The sequence below is a fragment of the Ambystoma mexicanum genome, chromosome 14 (genome assembly GCF_040938575.1).
Source record: "Ambystoma mexicanum isolate Mex_15411 chromosome 14, UKY_AmexF1_1, whole genome shotgun sequence".
Taxonomy (NCBI): domain Eukaryota; kingdom Metazoa; phylum Chordata; class Amphibia; order Caudata; family Ambystomatidae; genus Ambystoma; species Ambystoma mexicanum.
Genome location: NC_090940.1, coordinates 646,197,079 through 646,221,033, shown reverse-complemented (window position 1 = coordinate 646,221,033; position 23,955 = coordinate 646,197,079). Strand labels below are relative to the sequence as shown.

Below are 23,955 nucleotides of genomic sequence, written 5' to 3'. Positions count from 1 at the left end.
AGGGATATGTGGGAAAACGAGTCCCTTCAGGCCTTACTGCAGTTTGGTTCTATGCTACCATTGTCTATGGGGAGCTTCATGGTCTACTCAGCCGAATGGCAAAGGACTCGCGATATTGTCGAAGACCTAGAGTTACTTTATGTCGACGGTCAATAGGTGTCTTATTTTTGTCAAATAATAGATGGTTTCCAACCGTCCTCCGCTACAAAGTGTACTCGAGAGACCCCCGGCCGGCCCATGGAGTCAGAGCTCGCTCTCGAATACTTTAAGACGAGATAGCTGCACCTTGAGATGGATGGGGGTGCAGGTTTGTTATTCCAACACCAATCAATAAGGACAACTCAATGCTTTGCCAAAGGGGAGTCCGTTTATTGACAAGTACAAAAAACAGGGAAACAAGGAAATCAACAGTGATGCGATGGCCCGTCTCGCTTCAACTCCCAAAAACTTCATGCAAACACTAACATTTATACCCAAAACTCGTCATCGTTGACGTGTAATACTCGAAAGTTAGCATACAATTCTATTGGTTGGAAAAAGGTAGCTTAAATATAGGTGCTATATCTGTATATGGTAATGGAGTGTGGGGATTGGATAAACACTATCAGGTGGGCATCTAAACCCTTCCTTCACAAATGAATACGGTGGACGTCACAAAAGTATGACGTCTCATTGGTTCTACTATCTATAGGACCCTAGATTATTTGGTCCATTGTGATTGGGTTGGCTGCAACCCCATGCATAAATCTCCACTTTCATTAGCAGCACGCTGAATGGTCAACCAGGTGCAGGATTCCCCAAGATTCACCCAGCCTCCCTTCCATCAATCATTACTTTAATGGCTATGTGTCAATTAGTTGGCTGTGGTCGGTCTTGAAACTGTATCTTCTTGTCAGAAAAAGTTACTGCCAGGAGTAGGTGTGAACCTGTGCCTCTTCTCGCTGGGCTGGTCACGTGCTAGCACACCGTGAATCAGCTTAGTTTTCCTTCTATTTGCACATTTAATTCTTATTCGGCTTGCTACCTTCCTGGGCCTCCTTATCTCGGCCTTCCTGAGATGGGCTGTTCTGTTCTTAAGTTTTGATTCCACAAAGTTACTGTTCGCTCCTTCTCTTGGTCTGACCTTGGCTCCCCAGGCACAAGTTGCTCTTGCTGAGTTTGGATTCAGCCTTCTCTTCTCATTTTAGCTGTAATACCAATCCTGTCCTGTTTGACCCCTAGTAACCTGGGTTAATTCTGCTTTTGTGTAAAGTGGACTCGCACTTGTATAATGTGCTTCGTTGAGGTAGATATGTATAGGTGGCGCTTGCCGCCCTATTCTTCTACTAAGCATAGCAAGCCGCGCTGTTTCCTTAGCTTCTTGCGGTTTCAAGCATATATACAGGTGTTAGCTGGTTGAATGGCTTCATCCTGCTTTACAGCCTAAGTTTCTTTATATTTCAACATTGTCTCTCCTTCTACATTCACAATATCCTTATTCATGGCGTTTCGTCTCTGTGTGTCATCTTTGGGTCGTTTTATCTCCTATCTGAGAGTCTGTCCGGTCCCTCTTGTTGTCACCATTCGTCTTCAATTAAGGCCTTTTGAGTTTCTTCAGGGACAGTGTTTAAACAATCTTCATTTCATCTCATTTGCTGGTAGGGTTTTCGCAATGGATATCTTAATGTCCACGGTTTCCTAGTATCGATACTTCAATAGGTATTGTTCTTCTGATAGGCACTGGGCAGAGCCCGACTGCGGCTCTCTGCTGGTTTATTTGCTCATCATATGTCACATGTCTCGGTGTGAACGTTCCTAGTACTTCAAAATGGGTGACTGGAGTGCAGGCCATAGTTGGGACCTCCTCTACATACTCCCTCTCCTCAGAACCCTCTCTACTCCTGCCAATCATCTCTACTCACTTGCTGCTTCACCACCGGCCTTTGTCTCTGCCCCTCCCATACTCACCCCCTTTTTATCGAGGGATCACCTTTGGCACAGCCCCCAGGCCAGACACACCTGTCGCGTGGCCTACCCTGTACTGGCTAGCTGCCTCCCTTTTCCTGAATTTGCTCTCATATCTGTTTTCACTGATCGGAGCCTCCTCTGCTTCCTGCGCCCCCTCTGCTTCTTCCGCCTCCTTCTGATCTCTCCCAACTTTCTGCTTTAGCTCTATGCGGGCCACTTCGTCTTCCCTAGACTCTGATCCACATTCTCCTGTTGAATGCACCCACCCATCTCCCCCTTGGCTCCCCCCAAACCCCCCTCACTAATCTCTTACATCACTCTCTTCCTCTTCCCAGCTGTCCCCCCTCTCCAGCTCTCTGAAATAATACTAAAATGTCACCCCCAAAATTGCGACATTTTCATTACCGTGCCTTTGCACAGTAATAAAATGCTGACCCGCACGACACCGACTAATGGGAGCATGGGTTGCGGGAGTTACCTGCGCTTTCATTAGATGGGAGCGGGGGACAATTAAAAAAAAATGAAAAAAACAGAAAAATTGACCTTGCAACACCAATTCAAACCCACGTTTTGTGGGCGAGAACTGGCACTGCAGGGTCCGAGGAGAGTCGGCTGCACACTTCACGGTGTGCCGCCGAAAAGGTAAGTGGGTCAGGGGAGGCGGTTAGCGGGATGCAGGGCACAGTGATCTATGTGATCACCGCGCCACGCCATAATGGGAGTCGGCAATTTAATTGTCGACATTATGGGCCGCACGATCAACACATATTTTCCTACTCTGCACCTCTTCCCTACTCTCTGCTCCCTTCCACCTCTTTCTGCTCTCTCTAGCTTTCTCCATTTCACACCTTATGCAAACTTCTCCCAACCTCCTTCTCATTAATCTCTTGCACCCCTCTCTACCTCCTTCCAGCTCTCTGCGCCTCTTCCCTACTCTCTGCTCCCTTCCACCTCTTTCTGCTCTCTCTAACTTTCTCCATCGCTCTCTTTCTGCTACGCTCCAGCCCATCTCGCTCTAAGCACTCCGTGGTCCTCCTCACAGCACCCACACCAAGTCATTGTTGTCCTCGCCTTACATACACCTCCTCACCTGGGCTTCCCTCAAGGTCCTGCAGCCGGGTATGGTCCATTTTGTCTAACGGGGAGTTGTTCGTTTTAACTGGTTCCTCAATTCCAGACTCCATTTTCCTCTTTCCTGTGGTTCAGTCGTGAAGCAAGGTTTGAGCCTATAGAAGGCAGGCCTGCCATCACAGATAGCTAAAGTTCGCTGGTGCACCACAGCCTTGGACTTTTCCAGCATCGCCACTCCGGTGCGCATGCTTGTCGACTCCCTGCCAGCTCGCTCTGCTTCTGTGGGGTGCTCTGCCGTGCTTACCCTTTTAGAGAAGACTTGGACAGGGCACTTGACTGGTTCTGTAACTGTGGGACTATATGAAAGGGCCTGATGACACCCTGCCAGTAAATCTCTGTGTATAATAATTGGAATTGCCAGTGCCCTCTGGGCTAAGCATGCGTGTGACCCCTAACAAACCAAGGGGACAAAGTGGGGGTGACCGGGCGTTCTTCCCCCCCATACCACCCCATGCTAACCAGACCACCACAACACTCCTCCCCGCCACCAGGCAGGTGACTTTGCCACAGAGCTACAGTGTTAGACATGGTTTCGAGCCCATGTCAGTGGTAGGTTCACACCACTGAGCCTTAGCATGTAGAGAAACAGCCTGTAGATGGTGGGGCGGGCACCCCTACATCACAAGTCCTCCTGCAATCCTCCTCCTAAACTCAGACTTCTGACAATGGAGACTGGCAGCTCTTTCTCCAAACATCTGGAAACTGCGGCCAAAACACCTCCTAATCATTGTTGTAACAAACGTACATGTAATAAGTACGTATTGTGTGTCATTTGTTGCGTTATAGGCTTTAAAAGTGGTTTTGTGTGTTGTGTTGTTCTACTGAAGGGCCTGGAGGATGGGACCACAGTGACCAGTCCAGCCTCTCTATCCAGCAGCGACCACTACTACAGTCCCAGTGAAGACAGTTGTGCAGAGGAACAGAACTGCTCCCCTCACTCGCAAGAGAGTGACTCGCAGCTTTCTACCGGCCATTCCTGTTCGTCAGAGAGTGACTTACCTTTCAAGGAAGCAGTCCATGCCGCAGGGGGTGGTGACGGCCACTATACAGACAATGCTGCTCTAAAAAACCAGGGAAGCCGGTCAGAAAATGACTGCGTGAATGGTAACTGCGCAACACAGACTCTCCCTCACCCAAGTCCAACAGGTAAGACACGGCATATCATTTTTGCAGGGTGAGAGCAATAATTGGAGGTACATTGTGCATGACTCTTACAAGTTACTTTCACATCATTTGCGCACATATTATTTTTCACACACAAAGGAACACTAAATTGTGCAAGAATTGTTTAAGAAATATTGTTTACTGTGACAAATCTAGTCAATTTGTCCCGTCCCTTCTCCTCACAGAGGAGTCACCCTCCTTCCCCCGTGAGGCCAAGGATGTGAACTCACTCTGCAAGAGTCTATCTAGGGATTTGGGCAAGTGGGACCTCATTAGGAGTGACTTCTCTTCTAGGACAAGGACACTCAGTCCGGTAAGCATCTCCCAGTCGGACTATATTGTCTGCCAACATGGGACTTGGGAAAACAGTTTTACTCATGTTTTGACTCCAACAACCAGTGAACCTCCTTCCATCCCTTTGGCTTCAGGTAATGCTGAGTTTCGTCTGAGCGACACAGGCAAAGAAGGACACACCCTTTTTGAGCGTGATGACGTACATAAACACAGGAGGAACTGTGAATACAGAGGAAGCGCCTACGCAGGGAAAAGAGGGATTCCTACGCAGAGGGAAGCCTCTGTTGGGGAGTCGTCCTGGAGGGGCAGAACCACACTGGACTGTGGAGTCGGCAGTAGTGGGAAGAATGAGTCTTACACTAGGCGGATGCTGACATTTTGGCATCCTGTCCAACCAAGTAGCCAGGTTTGGGGGAAGACGCGTAGACAGGGAAGCACCCATTTCCTCTTGTGGCTCGAATAGCTTGAAAATGTCCTTTAAAGCAGACGCAGGTTGATGCTTGTCAACACACTCCTCCTAGCTTCTTCATTGGGCTTGAGTCATCCTTTAAGGCAGTCGGCCCAAAGCTGAGGAGAATGTTGCAGGAAGCTGCCTTGTTCTTGGTTTGGTTCGGAGACTCTATGGCACTTCCCACCTAGGAAGCTTGCTTGCACAGCCTAGCAGGGCAAACTGTGTGCTGGCTGGGTGCCGGTTCTGGAGCTGGGTCCTCTGGATTCAGTATCTCCCTCTGTTCCCTGGCAAATGATTAGGGGAGGGATCTTGCTTCCCTCTTGGAGGTCCTGGCCTTCCTTCACTGGTGGAAGATGTAAGGCAGACTGTATCTTCAGCCAGGGTCCAATGATGAGTTCTTGCTTCTGCTTCTGGTGGAGCCTTCAGATAATCTGAAAAATGAGGGGCTCATCCCTCCTTTAAAGTCAAATGGGCCCCAGTGATTGGTGTAGTCTAAGTCGACCTTAATGAACCAATCCTGGGCCCCACCAACAATCTCCTCTATGCATGAGGTCACAACCAGAGTGCTTTGCAACAGAAAAGGTAAAGGGGTGAAAACATGTAATACTTAGTCCCACCCTTCTTCCTGTCTCTTAGGGATCAAAGGGTCTCTATAGTTAATGGAGCTCTCTTTGGCTCCTGATTAAAGTGGCAGGTCTCCCTTGAAGCTGCAGCGAGACCAGACTTTCTGGATGTGTCAAACCACATACTCGTACCTTCTGAATGGGGTCCCCCTGTGGGGATGACTACTGTAAACAAGCAGTCGCAGACATGACATTTTATTTTAGTTAATTTATTTATTTTTATTTTAACATTCATAGCAGCGCGCCTAGCCCTCGGGCATCTTGCGCTAGATACATAGGTGGGTACAGTTGCATGGTAGGAATAGTTCAAGGCGGTCATGGAGGCTATTATTAATTCAGTGTCAATCGATACTGAGGGTGGGTGCTGGCATCAGGTTGACATAGTTGCATATGAAAGGTTGTTGGGATTACCTTTCTCCGTTGTTAGACTCTGCAGCCAGGCCCCATGTGGGCCTGTTTGAATTACTCTCTGATTAGTATGCAAATTGATGCTACCAGCTATAGGGCCCAACAAAAGGACAGGACGTATCCATGGAGCCTTTGATAGTTAATTAGGCTTGCCATGGCAGGGGAAATGTTTGGCCCTCCCCCTTTTTGGAGATGCATTGTGTGCTCCACCTGCCAGATCTCAACTTAATATGACAGGAGGGGGGTGCGCCTGTAAACTGTGTCCACCCGGAGTACATAGGTGAATGCATATGTTGTGCAGTGAGCATAAGAAAATGTGTGTGGATTAGCCCCACAAATTTACCGGAGGTTGATCTACCAACATTCAAGTTCATTTGAAATTTAAAAAAAGCCCAGCTGAGCATCCACACACCATGCGGATGGTCGAATTCCACACATGCACGCCGTGTCCTGCTGACATGCCAGTACGAGAGCGGGGGATCATTTCATTACATTAGGGTGCCTGTTGCCTTCATCCACCATGCCTGCTCGGGGGAGCCCTTGAATGACTCCCCCCTAGCTGGCATGGCAGGCAGGCTAATGTGGCACCCCGGCTCTGATGTCCATCAAGGCTTAAAGACACAACCAGGTTGCTTTTGGTGCTCACGACCAGAGTTGATTTCCTGGGCATTTCAGGCTGGGTTGCCCTCGCGGCTGTGCCTGAGCCCTTAGAGTAAGATTTTTTTAAAATTTGTTCTCGGTAGAGGATTTCTCACACTGTTGGCCGGACAGAGTGTACTTCGAAGCTCAGGGCAAAGCCTGAACCTAGGATTCAAAGCCTCAGCTCAGTGTGCATGCGTCCTCCAGTGTCACGAAAACCCACAGCACCTCACACTAGGGTCGGAGACACCACGACTGCACATCACTTTAGACATAGAAACAGTCTTTGCCAAGCATTTTCAGTGCCTTTATTTATTGGGCATTTTTAGGAACTTATACAAGTAAATTGCGTTTCAAAGTGCCCACAGGGCAACAGGGAGGGAACATGGGATAGAAAACAATGAAAACACTGGAAGATAAAGACAAACCTACTAGGCCTTGTGAGCATTCAGCGCGGGCAAGTGCAGAGAGAGAGGAAGGGGGAAGAGGGAGTGGGGTAAGTGCTGGGGTGCCCGTGCTCGTGAGTCAGCAGCAGGCGTAAGTGCCCAGAGTAGGAAGTGCCAGGGAACCATCATCTGTACAAAAATCAAAATAAAAGGGTAAGTGCAGGCCTACAGTGGCAAAGGCCGGTAAGTGCCAAGGCAAGTGCTGTGTGTAGGGTTAGACTACTCTGACATCATATGGCCATATTAGATCATATTCTCCCTACTCGTTTTCGAACAGGGCAACAGACTTCTTGTTAAGTTGAAATAGAACTGTTTTGTTATATTTTACTGCAATCTCCGTTATAATATTTAATTTCATTGTTATTGTCTTATTATTGACATCACAATGCTTATTTTTATTGTCATAGTGGTTTAATATTCTGTAATAATGCTAATGAAATAATGATTAAGTGCGCCCTTATTAATAGGAATAATAATAGCAGTTGTAGACTATCCTCTTGCCTGCATTACTGTAGCCCACAGTTGACGTGGTTTCCATGTGTACTGTTTGCAAATGGCGCGCCTAGCTTTGCATGCGGCAGTCTGCGCGCGTGCGCATGAGCCCCCCCCCCCCCCTCTCTCTCTCTCTCTCTCTCTCTTCACAGTGGTGTGCTGTGATCTAAGAATGCCAGATGTCCGGCCTTCCCTCATTAGAAGGTCGGTGACTTACCCAGTTCCACCACTAGAGGGAGACAAAGAACCATCGGAAATATCTGCAGAGGATCACCACAGGTAAACAAGGACCGCCTCGCCGTGCTATCATATACATTAGTAGTGACACGCCTATGATCTGCTGGTTGCATTTTATGCATTTTTCCAATTTCTCCCCCAAGACCTTTTCTTTTCTCCATATCGCTTATAAGGCAGAGTGCAGCCGGCCGTTTGTGCAGCTCTAGCTTCTATTTCTCTGCTTCTAAAGGGGTTTTGGTTTCGCCTGTACTGGGTGCCCTGCGCCTTTCTGGTGCACTCTTCTAGCGAGGGAGGAGCGAAGCACTGTCAGCAGTTGCTTGTACACTATTCCACGTTCCCTTTGCTGTTCGGTTACCAATCAAAAAGCTCTAACACTAAGGGCCCGACTCATGGAACATTTAGCGGAGGTGCAAAGGGACTTTGCACAAACACCCTGATTCACAGAGTGGTGCTTTGCACTGCCAACAAACAGCCAGATTCACAGAGCGGTGCTTTTCACTACCTACAAACACCCTGATTCACAGAGCGGTGCTTTGCACTGCCAACAAACACCCTGATTCACAGACCTGTGCTTTTCACTACCTACAAACACCCTGATTCACAGAGCGGTGCTTTGCACTGCCAACCAACACCCTGATTCACAGAGCGCTGCTTTGCACTGCCAACAAACCTGCTGATTAACAGAGCAGTGCTTTGCACTGCCAACAAACACCCTGATTCACAGAGCGGTGCTTTGCACTGCCAACGAACACCCTGATTCACAGAGCAGTGCTTTGTACTGCCAACGAACACCCTGATTCACAGAGCAGTGCTTTTCACTACCTACAAACACCCTGATTCACAGAGCGGTACTTATCGCTGCCAACAAACACCCTGATTCACAGACCTGTGCTTTTCACTACCTACAAACACCCTGATTCACAGAGCAGCGCTTTTCACTACCTACAAACACCCTGATTCACAGACCTGTGCTTTTCACTACCTACAAACACCCTGATTCACAGAGTGGTACTTTTCGCTGCCTACAAATACCCTGATTCACAGAGCAGTGCTTTGCACTGCCAACAAACACTCTGATTCACAGAGCAGTGCTTTACACTGCCAACCAACACCCTGATTTACAGAGCGATTCACAGAGCGGTGCTTTGCACTGCCAACAAACCTGCTGATTCACAGAGTGGTGCTTTGCACTGCCAACGAACACCCTGATTGATATACAGAGCGGTGCTTTGCATTGCCAACAAACACCCTGATTCACAGAGCTGTGCTTTTCACTGCCAACAAACAACCTGATTCACAGAGCGGTGCTTTGCACTGCCAACAAACAGCCTGATTCACAAAGTGGTGCTTTTCACTACCTACAAACACCCTGATTCACAGAGCGGTGCTTTGCACTGCCAACCAACACCCTGATTCACAGAGCGCTGCTTTGCACTGCCAACAAACCTGCTGATTAACAGAGCAGTGCTTTGCACTGCCAACAAACACCCTGATTCACAGAGCGGTGCTTTGCACTGCCAACGAACACCCTGATTCACAGAGCAGTGCTTTGTACTGCCAACGAACACCCTGATTCACAGAGCAGTGCTTTTCACTACCTACAAACACCCTGATTCACAGAGCGGTGCTTTGCACTGCCAACAAACACCCTGATTCACAGAGCGGTGCTTTGCACAGCCAACAAACACCCTGATTCACAGAGTGGTGCTTTTCACTACCTACAAACACCCTGGTTGTTGGCACTGCAAAGTCACTTTGCACCAGCAAAGAGTCACTCTGCACTGTGTTAAAAATTTCATGAAGCGGTCCCAACGTGTGCAATGGTAAAAGAATGTGTCCTTTTCAAGCTTTGCGTTGATGGTATAGTTCCCTGAAGCCTTGGCCATAATACAGAGGCCTGAGCTGTGGTATTGGGTGTTGCGGGTGTGTATTAAAGGGCCTCACTTGGGATTCTGGTTTTGCTTACTTCTTGGATCAGCCCTTGCTTCAGAGCATTTTGGCTCCACATGTGCCATGTCCCCAGAACATGCACAGCTGTCGTCCTACCCTCCCATGACGTCTCATGAGAAAGACACATGTGTCAGGAGTTGCCTGTACACGATTGCAGGTTGGCTTGTGTGCCCTCTTAGAAATGCAAAACCTGCAAAGCTTAGGCAAGAGTATTAAATGGCCTCGCCACATTGCAGCTAGGTGTGGATGCTGGTCCCGGGTGACGAGGGAGAGTTGAGGAGCTGTGATGCCAGGGCGAAAACTGTTCTGCCCTGCTCCCTACGACTTCAAGGACGACAGAAATAGTTTGGTCAGGGGGTGGTGCGTTGTAATGGCTGGCAAGCTATCTGCATTCACAGCGTATGAAGGATTTTTACTTAAAGCTTCCCAACGGCTGATGGGTTGTGGGAGTCCACCAGAGGTACCTCTGCAAAGGGAAAAACATTCCGATCCCAGCAGCTTCCCCGTCAGCAGCAGTGGCGGTGGACTGAAGCTTCATCCTGGTGGCCCAGGACCTTCCACCTTATAGACGGAATCAGCCAAAAACTGAGAAGCGAATCAGAAAAAGAAAACAGAAAATAGATCATCACGAAGGAACGAGAAGACCTGTCAATAAAATACCCGCTTTCCAGGCAACCAAAGAGGAAAGAAATGCTAATCTCCAGCAACAGGAAAGAGAGTCCAAAATGGACCAACTCAACAGTGTTCTCCGCAAGCAAGTGTTCGAGCTAAGCAACACACGTCAAACCTCCCAAGCTAAGAAAACCCAGAGGCAAGAACAGCTCGCGTAATACTCCGGATGAGCCTACGGGAAAGTGACAAATTCAGGAGATGTGTCTGAGATACCGTGCCAGCTGCATAGAGTGATAAAGACATTCAAATTCTAGAACACATTTTGTTCCAGTGCCGCGCTGTTCAGAGCCCAAAGGAAAGAGCTCCTAGCGAACACCGTGCAATACAGCCGATTTACCGAAATGGCAGAAATAACAACTTGTCTGCTGGGAGCTCTCTTCCGAGAAGTCCTCTGGAGAATTGCAGAATTTCTCAGAAGGTGCTCTGTTCTCCTGATTGAAACATCTCCAAGGAGCGACTGCCAACACGTTCCTCAGTTCTCCAAAGAGACCAAAAGACCGAATGATTCTGCCCAGAGCCAGACCATTGAATCTTGGAATATTATCGACCTTCATTGAGAAGTGAGACAACCGAATGGGCGATATTTCAATTGGCTTAAGTCCAACTGGGTGCCCCCAGACCAGCGTCGAAGAGCACCCAGAAAGGCGGAATCACCAAGGACCTTTGCTTTAGGGTCCAAACCCCACCAGGAGACTATAATTTACTGCCCTGCCCCTTTGCTGGCCCCTCCCACTCTCCCTCAAAAGGTCTTTGATAATGTTATCCAAGCGCAGAGAGGCAGCTCACTGTACACAGCCTGATCGTCCATTCTTATTTGGGGGTCGCCTTTCTCCCTGGACCTAACCCACTTTTCCTTGCTATCTGCCCGTCCTCCTAGAGGCCCCAACTTCTCTCTCCATGCTCTTTAAATAAAAAATAAAATCAGTAGCTCTTTCGCATACATATGTATCGTGTTTAAAAAAAACTTTTCCTACGTTTTTATTCTTTTTGTATGCTCAGGCTTAAACAGGAATTGGTGGAAGAGAAGACCTTCAATGCCGAAAGCAGGCACTTGCAGTCTGTTTGCAGGAATCTTGGCAAGCGGGAGCTCTGTGCTGAGTCTCACTCAGGTAAGAACAGCAACTGTCTAGAGCTGTGGCCCTCAATGAGTAGACACTCTGCCACTAATGTTTAAGTAACCCATCTACTGTGGTCCCAAATGATCACATTTCCCCCCCCCGCGTGTCCTTTGCGTTTGTAGGATCTGGACCCACCTCAGTTATTCAGATTCTAATGGGTCACACCAGTCTCTTTCCTATTCACTAGAATTGCTACGGATCAGAAGAGGTCCCACCATTGTCATGCACCTAAAGCCCTGGTTGGGGCACCTGCATTTTCCCCAATAGGGAGTCAACACGATGGGCAAACACTTCTAGTGAAGGCTTCTCAGAGAGGGGGGGGGCATTGGGGCCACACACGAGCCTCTGCGGCCACCTCCAACACCACAGAACATACGTTTCATGACAGAGGACCACCTGGCACATCACATTTTGCACACAGAGAATATCACTATCGAGAAAAAATTCAGAAAGAAATATGTACTTCTTACAAAAGAATTTACTAATTTACATAAAGCATATTTATTGGTTCTATGTTATTTCATCGAGGAGATTCGGTCGAATCCAAATCCATCATATTGTGTGCGGTTTCCCATAGGGGAAAGAGTCCCGGACACGAGGGAACGATGGCGAGGGCATCATATGAGGGATTCATACAGGGTCATTGCGGTGCTGATTGTGGAAGTAGCCCAATTTGTTTTAGGAATCAGACGCAGCCATGACTATGAGATGAAATCTGTGGCTCAGGAGCTGGTCTCTCCCGGCCTTTAGTAAGTCATGCTCTGGGGAATCGGCGTAGAGTCCGCGAGCACACGTAAAGCCCTCTCAGCCCTTTGACGTGTGACCTAGGTATTACATTTCTCTATGGCTCTACTTAGGAAATGTATAAGACCAATATTATGGTCACTCATGGAGGTTTTTCTATAGTACTAAATATTTCTGCTCAAATACACATTCCTTGCTGACACCTCTGACTCAGCAATTTATGCGACAAATGCTGACTCATGCTAGGGTCTTGGCTTCAGATGCTTACTTTGCAATTCTGTGATTTTACTATGGGCCTCATTACGAGTCGGGCGGTACAGGGTTAACGGCACCGGTAAAGGTGCCGGTGCCGTCAACCCCGTACCGCCCGATTCCGAGTTCCCCTCGCGGGACCCGCTCTGCACGTCTGGTCTCCCCAGACGTGCAGAGCGGGTCCCGCGAGGGGAAGAGGGAGCAAACAACGGGCCATCTCGTAATGGGCGGTTGTTTGCTCCCTCTCCCATTCCCATTCAGCCTTATGAGGGCTGAAGTGGGAATGGGGAAGGACCGTGTCCGGGTCCTCGGAGGGAGGAAGTACCGGGCCTTCCGACCTCGGAATGTCCCAGTAAGTCCTAATTCCGAGAAGCCGGACCCGGACGCGATTTCGGCAGCAGCCATGCCGCCAAACTCGTAATAAGGCCCTATTTGTATTGTCCACGCTCTTTCCCTCTCAGCTATTACGGATCAATTCCTCCAAGAATGTCAATGGTTGCTTAATTTTAAAGTAACACATCTCATCGCTTGAATCAATGTGTAGCTATCAACCACCCGTGTCGTAATCTGCGTCTTCCCTCCATTGTGCTCTGTTTATTTATATTGTACAACTTACATCAAGTTTGCTTATGTATTCCAGAGGGCGCTCTTGGAAACCTGCAGCCAAGTCTCCTGGGCCTCCATGTCCCAGCTGAAGGACTTCCGGGAAAGTTGCAGGAAGCTTCTTGCTGCTCTTGGGAGACGTCCTCTGCTGATACGTCATTCTCAAGTTTACCATTGCTGGCTTATCTGGAGTTGGAACCCTTGCGGGTACGTTTGGGAAACTACACATTGCTTTAATCAAATCTGTCTTTCTGGCGATTAATATGAGTAACGCAGTGAGAGATTTCAAGGCGATAAATTAAAGCTATATTATTAAAAAGCGTTCAGTTCTTACCTACAGAAAGTTGAAGTCTATAAAGGTTGGGCATGCAATTTTACGCGGCAAACACTCAGCCTAAATGAACTTTTTCCCCATTGCAAACAAAGCCCTTCACACTACAGATGTAACCTTAACTCACACTTCACCCCTCCGGTATCAGGTAACATTATCCCCACCGATAATATCACCATATGTATGGTCATGGGGTAAGGTCATTGGATAATTTATGGGGTTATTAGGAATTGGGGTTGTGGGGGAGTCCCCCACTCCATTAAAAAATTATGGGGTGGCAGGGGTGTCCCCGCAGGTTCCATGGCTTAATATCGGCAAGGAAATATGGCAACATTTTTGTACGGCAATCTTTTTGCGGGGATATTAACACATGGAACCACCCCTTCCTGACAAGACTCATTTTAACTATCGCATGAACGTGAGTCACTCTCCCAAGGTTCTTCCGTTGCAACTCAAGTGGTGAGGTCTATGCGGTGGGGTGTGTAGTCCACACGGCCTGTTGCATCTGAGACCGGCAGTGTGGATACTAGTCCCATGGCAGAATGATCCTTCCACTAGCCAATAGTGATTTATGGTTATTCACGTTTTAGAATGATGTTTTTCTCATCTGCTTTTAAGAGTGAAGAATAATAAACTCCTGGGAAGGAATGGTGGCATCTATTGTGGCCATAAGCGCCAGAGTGGCTGAGACAGGCCGGAAGGGCTCCCAGCTGCTCAGTAGTAGAGGTTGAGGCTCTGGAACAAAGATGCTTTCAGATGCAGTCCTTTCCCTGGGGAAAGGTTTCTTCAAGCTGAAGCCGAGGTTTGAGGGCGTAATCTAGAGGTTCGTCCATGGAGAAGCTGTCTAATAAAACATAACATCCTAAACTTGGCTCTAGGGGCGCCGAGTACGTGGGTGCTGCGGGGCACGGGAACCATCGGGCAGAATGAAGTCAGGGCTGAGCCCCCGGGGCCGTAGAGAAGAGAAGCAGTATGGATGGCCCTTTGTTCCATTCATACTGTGTCTCTCTCTCTCTAGCGGCCCGCGTAATAGCCGGGTAAAAAACAATGTTTAAAAATTGGGGGACGGATGCAAAGCAAGAGGCTCTTGTTTTGCATCTGTCCCTCAATTTCTAAAAATCGTTTCGGTTTGGGTATACTTCTACATCTGTGCACCCGGGTGCACGGAAGTAGAGGTACAAACCCAAAACGACTTTTAGAAATGGAGGCACAGATGCAAACCAAGTATGTCCATCAATTTCTAAAAATCGTTTTGGGTTGGGTGTTTTTGTACATCTGGGCATCCCTCTTGCATTGCATCTGCAGAAGGAGGTGTCAGGGAGAGGGCAAATAACACTGTTTGCATGTCTCTGAGTGTGTACGTGGTGAGGGTGAATGTTATGCTATGGGCGGGGAATGGAGGCATTGAGGGAGGTAACTCCCCTGAATTCTAAGGAAGGTAACAGCATGGGAGAGGGTGGGAGTGTGGGGTGAGGAGGGATCACCTTCTTGGGGGGGTTTAGCGGGGTGGGGGCAGTAGAATGTGATAATTCGGCCTTTTGAAGACCCCACAAATCGGCTGTAGTACAAGAGTACCAACAGGAACCCCAGACACGTGTTTCGGTCTGGTTGGACCTCATCAGTAGGGTGGATCTGTGCCTCTCTAAGATTACTGATGAGGTCCAACCAGACTGAAACACATGTCTGGGGATGCTGTCGGTACTCTTGTTCAGAGGAGAATTGCCCAGCATTTCGGTGCTGGACTGCCCCAGGGCAGGACAAAGACTGATATGTTTGGGATATTTCTTCTCTGTGAAAGATAGTGAGCTAAAGACTCTGGGTAAGTCTCTGGTAACCAGGACTAATGTCTGGCAGAGGGACTCCCAGGACCCCCTTGTTAATTTGGATAGCAGAATCAGCAGGGTCTTGAAACCTGCTCACTCATTCTGGAGTGAGGAGCCATGGGGCAAAATGAGCCTGTTTCCGCATACAGGGGGTTGTTACCCCTTTATCTCTCCGGAATGAAAGAATGAGCTTTCTCAGACACAAATTATGACCCCTGCACACACAATGAATGAAAATGGTATGGATCTATAGATTGAGAAAACTGGAGTGAGAATTCAGAGTGTTTTAACAGAAATATAATTGTCTTCCCAGATGGGAGACTGACTCCATTAATATACATGGGGTCACTGAGAGGACCAAGAGTGAACCTGTACGTTCAGTTGTGAGATTACCAGCAACGGGTATACTATGCTCCACGGAGTGAGGTGCCCACTCAATATATCACACCGTTTAAAGGTGTGAGACCCATCCTGAATGCTTGCCCAAAGAGCCTTGGCCAGAGTTTCACACTGAAGAAGTGAACATGTGATCCGGGGTATTCCCATGCTCCCACTTGCAAGATTTGCGCCAAATTAGTGAGATTGCGCTCCAAGGTAGGAGGCACATGCACAGTCTTTGCTCTGAGGTTTGACACACTCACAGGATGGGGTGGCATTTCGTTCTCCCATCCTAGCTGTGTTGCTCTGCCTTTTGAGAGCTACTACAACCTGGATGTTTATAGAGGTGTGGAGTAAGGGCAGCGTTTGCCTACTGGAATGAAATTGGAAGGCTTAAACCTCCTTCTTACTTGCCTTTAGTATATGCAGTACATGCTAGCCACCCACTGTTCTGCACCCCCCACCCTCCTCGCACCAAGTTGGCAACTACGTGCAAATGCGGTCATATAACTGCTCATGATGTCACTTCCTATATTTGGGCAACCCCGGGAAATTCATAAGTCGGCTTCCCTGGGTGGCTCTACATCGTACTCTAAGTTTACGACTGGTAGCTATGTATACTCAAATCGTTTAATTCACAAAACACCAGAAAAAGATGAGAGTTTAAAACTATCTCACGATGCTGAGGTCTTTCTTCATCACTGAATTTCTGACTCTGCTGCCAAAAGTCCCAAAGAAGAATTGGCTTCAAGCCAACAGGGTCACTAGTCTTTCTTTTCTTTCCATCAAAGGCAGATCCAGTCTCACTCTCACAAAACAAAGGTGGCTCGTACCAAAGTCTCTCCTCACCATGTCTGCTTAAGTAAGGACTTTGGCAAAAGACCGGGGACAGGAGTGAAACAAGACTGAATTTAGGAGGAACCTCTCTTGTCATCTTGTTGTGGGAACTTAATCTTGAGCTGGAACCTTCAAGCCTGTTAAAGGACTGCTGATGAGCTATTGCTGTCAAAGCAGAGACAAGGCTCTTAGATGAAGCACATTTTCAGCATGCGTGCTGGCGCCTTTATAAGACAAGAGAGCTTTAGGATTGCTGGAGGTTTTCAGCCAATGAGGGACTTTATCAGAACTCTCTTTTACTCAGACCAAGTTATCTAGCCAATAGAGCTGGGAGTTACGTAATAATAACCAAAAGGAAATCAGGCAAAACAGTGGTTTGTGCTATTTTAGTTCCTGCCACATTTTCATGCTGCTTCTGTAGCACAGCAGTCTGTAAATCGTCTCGTGGCCACTGTTGCCTTATCAGAGAGCATGCGGATGGCTTTCCGTTTAAGCCGTTTCACATTTTCACGAGCTTCCTGTCTGCACACTGCACGTGCCGAATCACAAGAATCTGTCACTTCCTCCCAAGGGGAAGCCTTTCCCTGTGAGGTTAGGGTGGTGAGCCCACTTTGCAACACCCTCCCGAGGGATAGATGCAAGCGGGACCCTTTGGGGACAAGGACTACCGTTCTTACGAGGAACTCCCTAAGAAACATACCAATAGTACACTTCCTAAAACATCCAGTGAAGAAAGGTATCAAGAACATACTAAGATGTGTTATCATCATCAGGAAACCCGTATTATCCCTTTGAGGGAAAGACATCATTTTACTTATATGAGGACAAATGGATGTGGAGGAATACAGAGCATAAAACAAACAGAGAGAATTGACTGTGACACTGCGCCAGGAAGTAACACGGCAGCGTAAAAAAGAAGAGGCAGAGACTGGCAGAGGAGAGAGAGAACCCGCGAGTTGCGAACTTGCTTGCAGACGTATGCTGAAGGAAAGCAGGACATGCAGCGTCAGATGCCAAAGAATAACCTGAGTGAAACTTCAAATGTGCAGGCTGGAGAAGTACAAGAAAGGAGAGAAGCTGAGGTGGATGTGTGTCGCCCTCATCCCGAGTGAGGGCTAAGTGGTGGCGTGAACACAATCGAAGCCGATACTACTTCCTTTGACTCAATACGAAACGTGTCAGCAAATGAGAGACCGGGAGACCATAGAGGAAACCAAGGGGAAATACTAGAGGCCAACCTGACAAGTGGAAGAGAAGGGCCTGACCAGGCAAGAGCCCTAGTGACGCTTCCCCTGAGCACAACAGGTAACGGGGGAAAGGGGAGACCCACGAGGGGGGCTGAAGGTCATTACTGGAGCGCTCATAATCGTCCCAATAAAGAGAAGATATCGACATTGAATGAAGAGAAAGCCAATCATTACTGGAATGCTCATAGTCGTTCAAGTCGAGAGAAAGCATTAACATGGAATGATAATCCTTTCTGGAAGGTTTACACTCCGGGAGGTCAAAGAGAAAACCTGGAAACATTACAGAATAGGTACACCATGAAAGGGGAAAAACTGAGGACCAAACTGAAGCAGAGAATAAGAGCCAAACCAAAGCCTGTGAAATAAAGAGTGAGAACCCCAGAAGTCGAAAAATATTGATATTGTATTTTATTTCTATCGCGCTCGTGCACAAGTGTTTCAGAGCGCGACAAGGCAACGGAGGGAACAGGGGAGAACAAAACAGCGATCTTACTAGGCCCAGTGACTGTGAGAACGCACAAGAGCATGGGAGAGGGGGAGGGGAAAGTGCATGGAAGGGGGGAGAAGTGGAAAGTGCGAAGCAGAGGAGAAACAGATACATAACAATAAATAAATAATAAAGGCAACAAACAGTAGTAGTGCAGCCAGAAATTTGCAAGTGCTAGGTTTAAGGCTGCAGACAGGGTAGGTTTGAGAAATGCAGGAAGAAAAAAGGGGGGGCTGTATGGGTACAGATACATACCCCAGTGCAAGGGGTGGCCTGGAGGCAGTGCGGGAGGGTGGCGGGGTGAGTAGGTATCTGGGCCCGGAGGACAGAGTGTGGCCAGGTGCACTGTGCCAAGAGAGAACAGATCAGCAGGGGACAGGGGGAGCGAAGGCAGAAGAAAAGAGGAAGATCTTGAGGTGCTTCCGGAACTAGAGATGGTTCTCCTCAAGTTTTAGAGTGGCAGGGCGGCTGTTCCAGAGGGAGGCCCCAGCCGAAGACAGAGATCTACCCCCAGCTTGTTTCTTTGACCCTGAGGGAATTAGAGGTAGAGGAGCGAAGAGCTCGAGAGGGGAGGTATTTGCGGAGGGATAGCTGAAGGTATTTCGGATCCAGGCCCCAGAAAGCCTTGCGGACAATGCAGAGGGTTATGAATTTAATCCTTGCATCCACTGGGAGCCAATGGAGAGATTTCAGAGCTGGAGAGATACGATCCCAGGGCTTGAGGCCAAGAACAAGTCTCGTGTCCTGTTCTGGATTAGTTGCAGAGGGCGGAGAGTAGAGGTAGGTAGATTTAGAAAGAGGCTGTTACAATAGTCCAACCTAGAGAGAACCAGAGCTTGGGATACCATGAGCTTCTGGGGGAAGGAGAGGAAAGGCAGAGTACCTCTGAGGAGGTGCAGTTGGAAATTTGACTTTTTAGAGACCTCAGAGATGTGGGTGGAGAAGGAAAGGGTGGAGTCAAAGATGATCCCGAGGTTCTTAGCCTCGCAGGTGGGGGTAAGAGGAGGGCCAAAGGAGGCTGGCCAGAGAGAGAGAGGGGAAAGGATGGTGAAGGTGTGCCGGTGAGGAGGATCTCCGTCTTGCTGGCATTCAGACAAAGATCATTGGCGGCCCAACAATCTTGAATGGCAGTGAGGCAATCAGAGATGAGAGAGGGAGAGGAGGTGGCAGAGGGCAGCCTGAAAATGAATTGTGTGTCACCAGCGTAGAATTGGAAATTTGAGCAGAAAGTGGCAATGCAGTGGGCGAGAGTTGCCTGGTATTGGTTGAAAAGCCAGGGCAAGAGGTTGGACCCCTGGGGAACACCACAGGTAGAGAGGAAGATAGATGAAAGGAAGGACCCAAGTTGGACCTGGGAGGGTCGATCTGAAAGGAGAAGTTTTAAGTGTTGGACAAAATTGCTTTATCAAAGGAAAAAATGAATACAAATACAACAAAAGAAGAGAACAAGAAGAAACAAAAGAGTAATCAAATACAAGCGAGGATTGAAATAGCTCGGGGGTAACACATTTGTCTTGGAAGCAAGACAACGTGGCCCATCACAGGTTTGAATCCTGATCTCATGCTTAGAAACCACTGGCTGGTACTAAGCTCCTTATAAATGGACAAAAAAATAAAATAGAAAATAAAAAATTGAAGGACCCAGTATCAGAACTGTGTGACTTAATAAATGTAGTTACCCAGAACTACTTAAGAATACCTTTTTGAACTGAACTTGGGGACGAACCAGCTTACAGGAGAAGGGCGTCATTCTCCTGGTTTTTGTTGTCATAATAGCGGTAAGGTTAGGATAGATTAGAGTGGACATTGGAGTGATTCTGATTTGGAATCTCACTGACGACTGACGAGGACCGTAGCTCTGTTCGCTAGGGAAACCCTTAGCGTAGGGATGATGGGTGTTTCTTCTTTTCAGTTAATAAAAATCATCAGTGAGATGGAAAGTCAGAGTTTGTGTCCTTCTTCTGACCTGCCACAGTGTACCGTGATGTACTAGGTACATGGTTGGTAATGTTTAAGCAAAGAACTCCTATTGTGGTGAAAGCATTGTATTCATTAATCAGAATTCTTAAAGACTTCCATTTCTCACGCCTCACTGGCATAGTGTGAACTGCTTCTCCTGAGTAACTCTGGGGAAATTCGCTTTCAAGTAACCTCCAAATAGTCGTAGCCATGCTTGGAAATTTGGGCAAGCTGGAAATATTTGCAGGTCTCCCTGGGTGGTATTTGAGAACCCAATGGCCAGCGTTAGATGTAGTATTTTCTCTATGTCTAATGTGGGATGAGTGGGAGGATTTGACAACAAAAACAACGTTCCCCACTGTTTGGAAGACTGATAGTGTGGAAGGAATTTTGGAGTGCGGTTCACTTCTGATCAGTGTTCTGAACATTAGATATTTTTATATGGGAATGAAATATGTCTGTTGAGTGCATGAGGTTGAGAGAGGGCAGGTGCCTAAAAAATGGGTCTGAAACCTGCACCCCTCGAGGTGTTTAGGACTACAGCTCTCATGAGCTTTCACCATTGACTATGCTGGGAGGGGCTGATGGGAGTTGATGTTCCTTTGGGCTCCCGTTCATGCTTTAAGGTCACGCCAGATGTTGAGGGGGTGCTTCTGGTTAGAAACATGGGCCGGTCCTTATTTCCTTCTTTCTTGTGAACGTTATACAATATTACCTGTAAAGACAAGTTATTACGTTCAAAACCAATGAATGGAAAATAGACTTCATTAGAACAGAGGAATATCCACATTTCTACAGTTTTCCCTCTTCAAAACGACCAGGGAGGTGCCTACACACACAGTCAAAGAGTGCGCGTGTCCGTAATACACAGTCAGACATACAAGGCAGCCATGCTCTGCACTTGCACTTGCAGTCTCCAGGTACATTTCCATCCGGTGGAATCAGTAAGGGCAACATGCACTCAGATCTGCTTCTTATGAGGGAACATAGGATTTTCAAGGCTACTGCTCGCGGAGAGAGTTTAATAGACCGCCTGTGTCGCTGCCAGGGGGATTGTAAACACACGAATAAATAAATAATAGACATTTCTACGAATCTAGTTATTGAAAAGAGCCGCTCGTCTTCATCTCACACATTAATATGTATTGCCTCTAAATATGTAGCCGTTCAGTAGAACATCATACAGATAAATAGCAAATTAATAATTAATTCTGATAAAGAGGTGCAAATTAATCCATGTTCAAAAATGTACAGCACACCCCCCCAGGAACCTACAATCTTTTATATTTTCATAGATCTTTCATTTTTTCTGCTGCTTCTTGATCTTGTGGCAACGGCGGGAACTTTAGCCCTTAAGATATTAAACCCAACCGAGAGTTTGAGATTGTTTTTTAAAGATTTTCTTGAAGTTATGTGAGCGTTAACATGATTGGCCATCTTTGACATTGCAGAACTAGAGAAATGGCTATGAATGGAATGCTGTTTAATCAATTGCGTTCAGGTGGCCATCTTGTTGCTCGTTGAATGCTACATATTCAAGCGTCCTCTAGGAGCTTTCCTCACGGATGCCGACATCTTCATCCGTGATTACTTTGATGATACAAAACCATGGGCCGCATCACGAGTTCGGCTGTAAATATGATGGTAATGGCTCAGAAGAGTATTACTGTTACCACTAATGAGTCAGGTGGAATAACCACCATATTACTAGCACATGCTCATACAGCAATTAGTCTAGCAGCGACGGTACTTCCATCTGGAGGAATAACCGCTAAATAACCTCACTGAAAGTCCAACCATTTGTGTAGGATTTACCGTTACTGCTAGCTCTAGTTGAGGAATTACCGTATGGTGATTCCTCCCAAAAGTGGAAGTATTGCCACTACGCAGAAATAGCATCATTTCAGAAATAGGAAGTTGATTGGCGGCCATCTTTAAAAATAGAATCCATTTGAAATTACCCATTTTCTGATTTTATCCAATGTATCAGGGCCAAAACTAAGTCCAAAGTCCCGGAAATGAGGCTTCAGAAACCAAAGTTCACTGAAGCTGAACTCACTCGAATCCCTGATGAGGTTGTACATCATGCAGAAGAGCAAACGTGCCAACATAATAAATAAATAAATAAATAAAGCCACAACCATTTGGAGAGAGCTGTGTGACAAGATGGTGGCAGTTAGGCTGGTGCCCGGGGCCCAGAGGCCATCAATCAGTAGTGGTAATAAAGGGCTTATTTCAAAGTGCCCGGGCAATCCAAAGCAAACGGACGCGCCATAGGAGAAGGAGGCACCGGAGAGTCCCCTATAGTGACCCCCCTGCGAGGAGACAGTTAGCAGCAGCAGAAAACCTAAATTAATCAGCATTGGTGCCCTCAAGGAAACAAGCCTGGAGGACCTGGATGTCTTGTGATAAGTCACCAAAGGCTTGCCTGAATTCCCACCTACGCTTTTATATAATACTGCGTACTGTTTGGCTTGCAAATACATAGGAAAAGCGCATTGGTTGCCTTGGGGTAGCAACATTTTCTGGGGTGAAAATGTCAAAAACATAAAAATATCTCATAATGTGTGGAGACAAAAGTAATGTATTAGAGTAATAGGAGAATGTTGGAGGGAGGTGCATTGCTCCCTCCACAGGCGCGCGGTCCAACCTCTGGTACACTGACCTTCTTGTTATTACGCGTGCCTTGGCTGTGCTGCCCAGCTACCCTGGCTGCCTCTAAAGCCCAGAATGCAATTGATGGAGAATTAAAAACCCAAGTCTGGGATTTAAACACTGTGATTGCCAAGCTCAGAGACTGCTTTGATACAGTAGGGATGAGAACATGGTGGATGGTGAAAGATGGGCAGCGGCACACTGCACTCGAGCCATCGCAGACAAGGAGATGGTTATAGAGGAGATGGGATGGGTAGAAGAACAGCATCTGGACACGCCGCAGCTGGGTGACCATCAGAAGCAGCAGCATTTGGACACGCCGCAGCTGGGTGACCATCAGAAGCAACAGCATCTGGACACGCCACAGCTGGGTGACCATCAGAAGCAACAGCATCTGGACACGCCGCAGCTGGGTGACCATCAGAAGCAGCAGCATCGGGACACGCCGCAGCTGGGTGACCATTAGAAGCAACAGCATCTGGACACGCCGCAGCTGGGTGACCATCAGAAGCAACAGCATCTGGACACGCCACAGCTGGGTGACCATCAGAAGCAACACCATTTGGACACGCGGCAGCTGGGTGACCATCAGAAGCAACAGCATCTGGACACGCCGCAGCTCGGTGACCATCAGAAGCAACAGCATCTGGACACGCCGCAGCTGGGTGACCATCAGAAGCAGCAGCATCGGGACACGCCGCAGCTGGGTGACCATCAGAAGCAACAGCATCTGGACACGCCGCAGCTGGGTGACCATCAGAAGCAACAGCATCTGGACACGCCGCAGCTGGGTGACCATCAGAAGCAACACCATTTGGACACGCCGCAGCTGGGTGACCATCAGAAGCAACAGCATCTGGACATGCTGCAGCTCGGTGACCATCAGAAGCAACAGCATCTGGACACGCAGCAGCTGGGTGACCATCAGAAGCAGCAGCATCTGGACACGCAGCAGCTGGGTGACCATCAGAAGCAACAACATCTGGACACGCTGCATCAGAAGTAACAGCATCTGGACACGCTGCAGCTGGGTGACCATCAGAAGCAACAGCATCTGGACATGCTGC

At 47.9% G+C, this 23,955-nt stretch overlaps 1 protein-coding gene across 1 annotated transcript in view; it reads left to right on the top strand.

Moving 5' to 3' along the window:
* The window catches only part of LOC138527099 (protein ELYS-like), a 510,654-nt gene that overhangs the window by 390,786 nt on the left and 95,913 nt on the right, over nucleotides 1-23,955 (top strand). Inside the window, exons 24-27 of the mRNA XM_069638141.1 lie at nucleotides 3,906-4,224; nucleotides 7,748-7,874; nucleotides 11,454-11,563; nucleotides 13,209-13,378. Of these exons, the coding sequence (XP_069494242.1) occupies nucleotides 3,906-4,224; nucleotides 7,748-7,874; nucleotides 11,454-11,563; nucleotides 13,209-13,378 (726 nt within the window). The remainder of the gene's footprint in view (nucleotides 1-3,905; nucleotides 4,225-7,747; nucleotides 7,875-11,453; nucleotides 11,564-13,208; nucleotides 13,379-23,955) is intronic.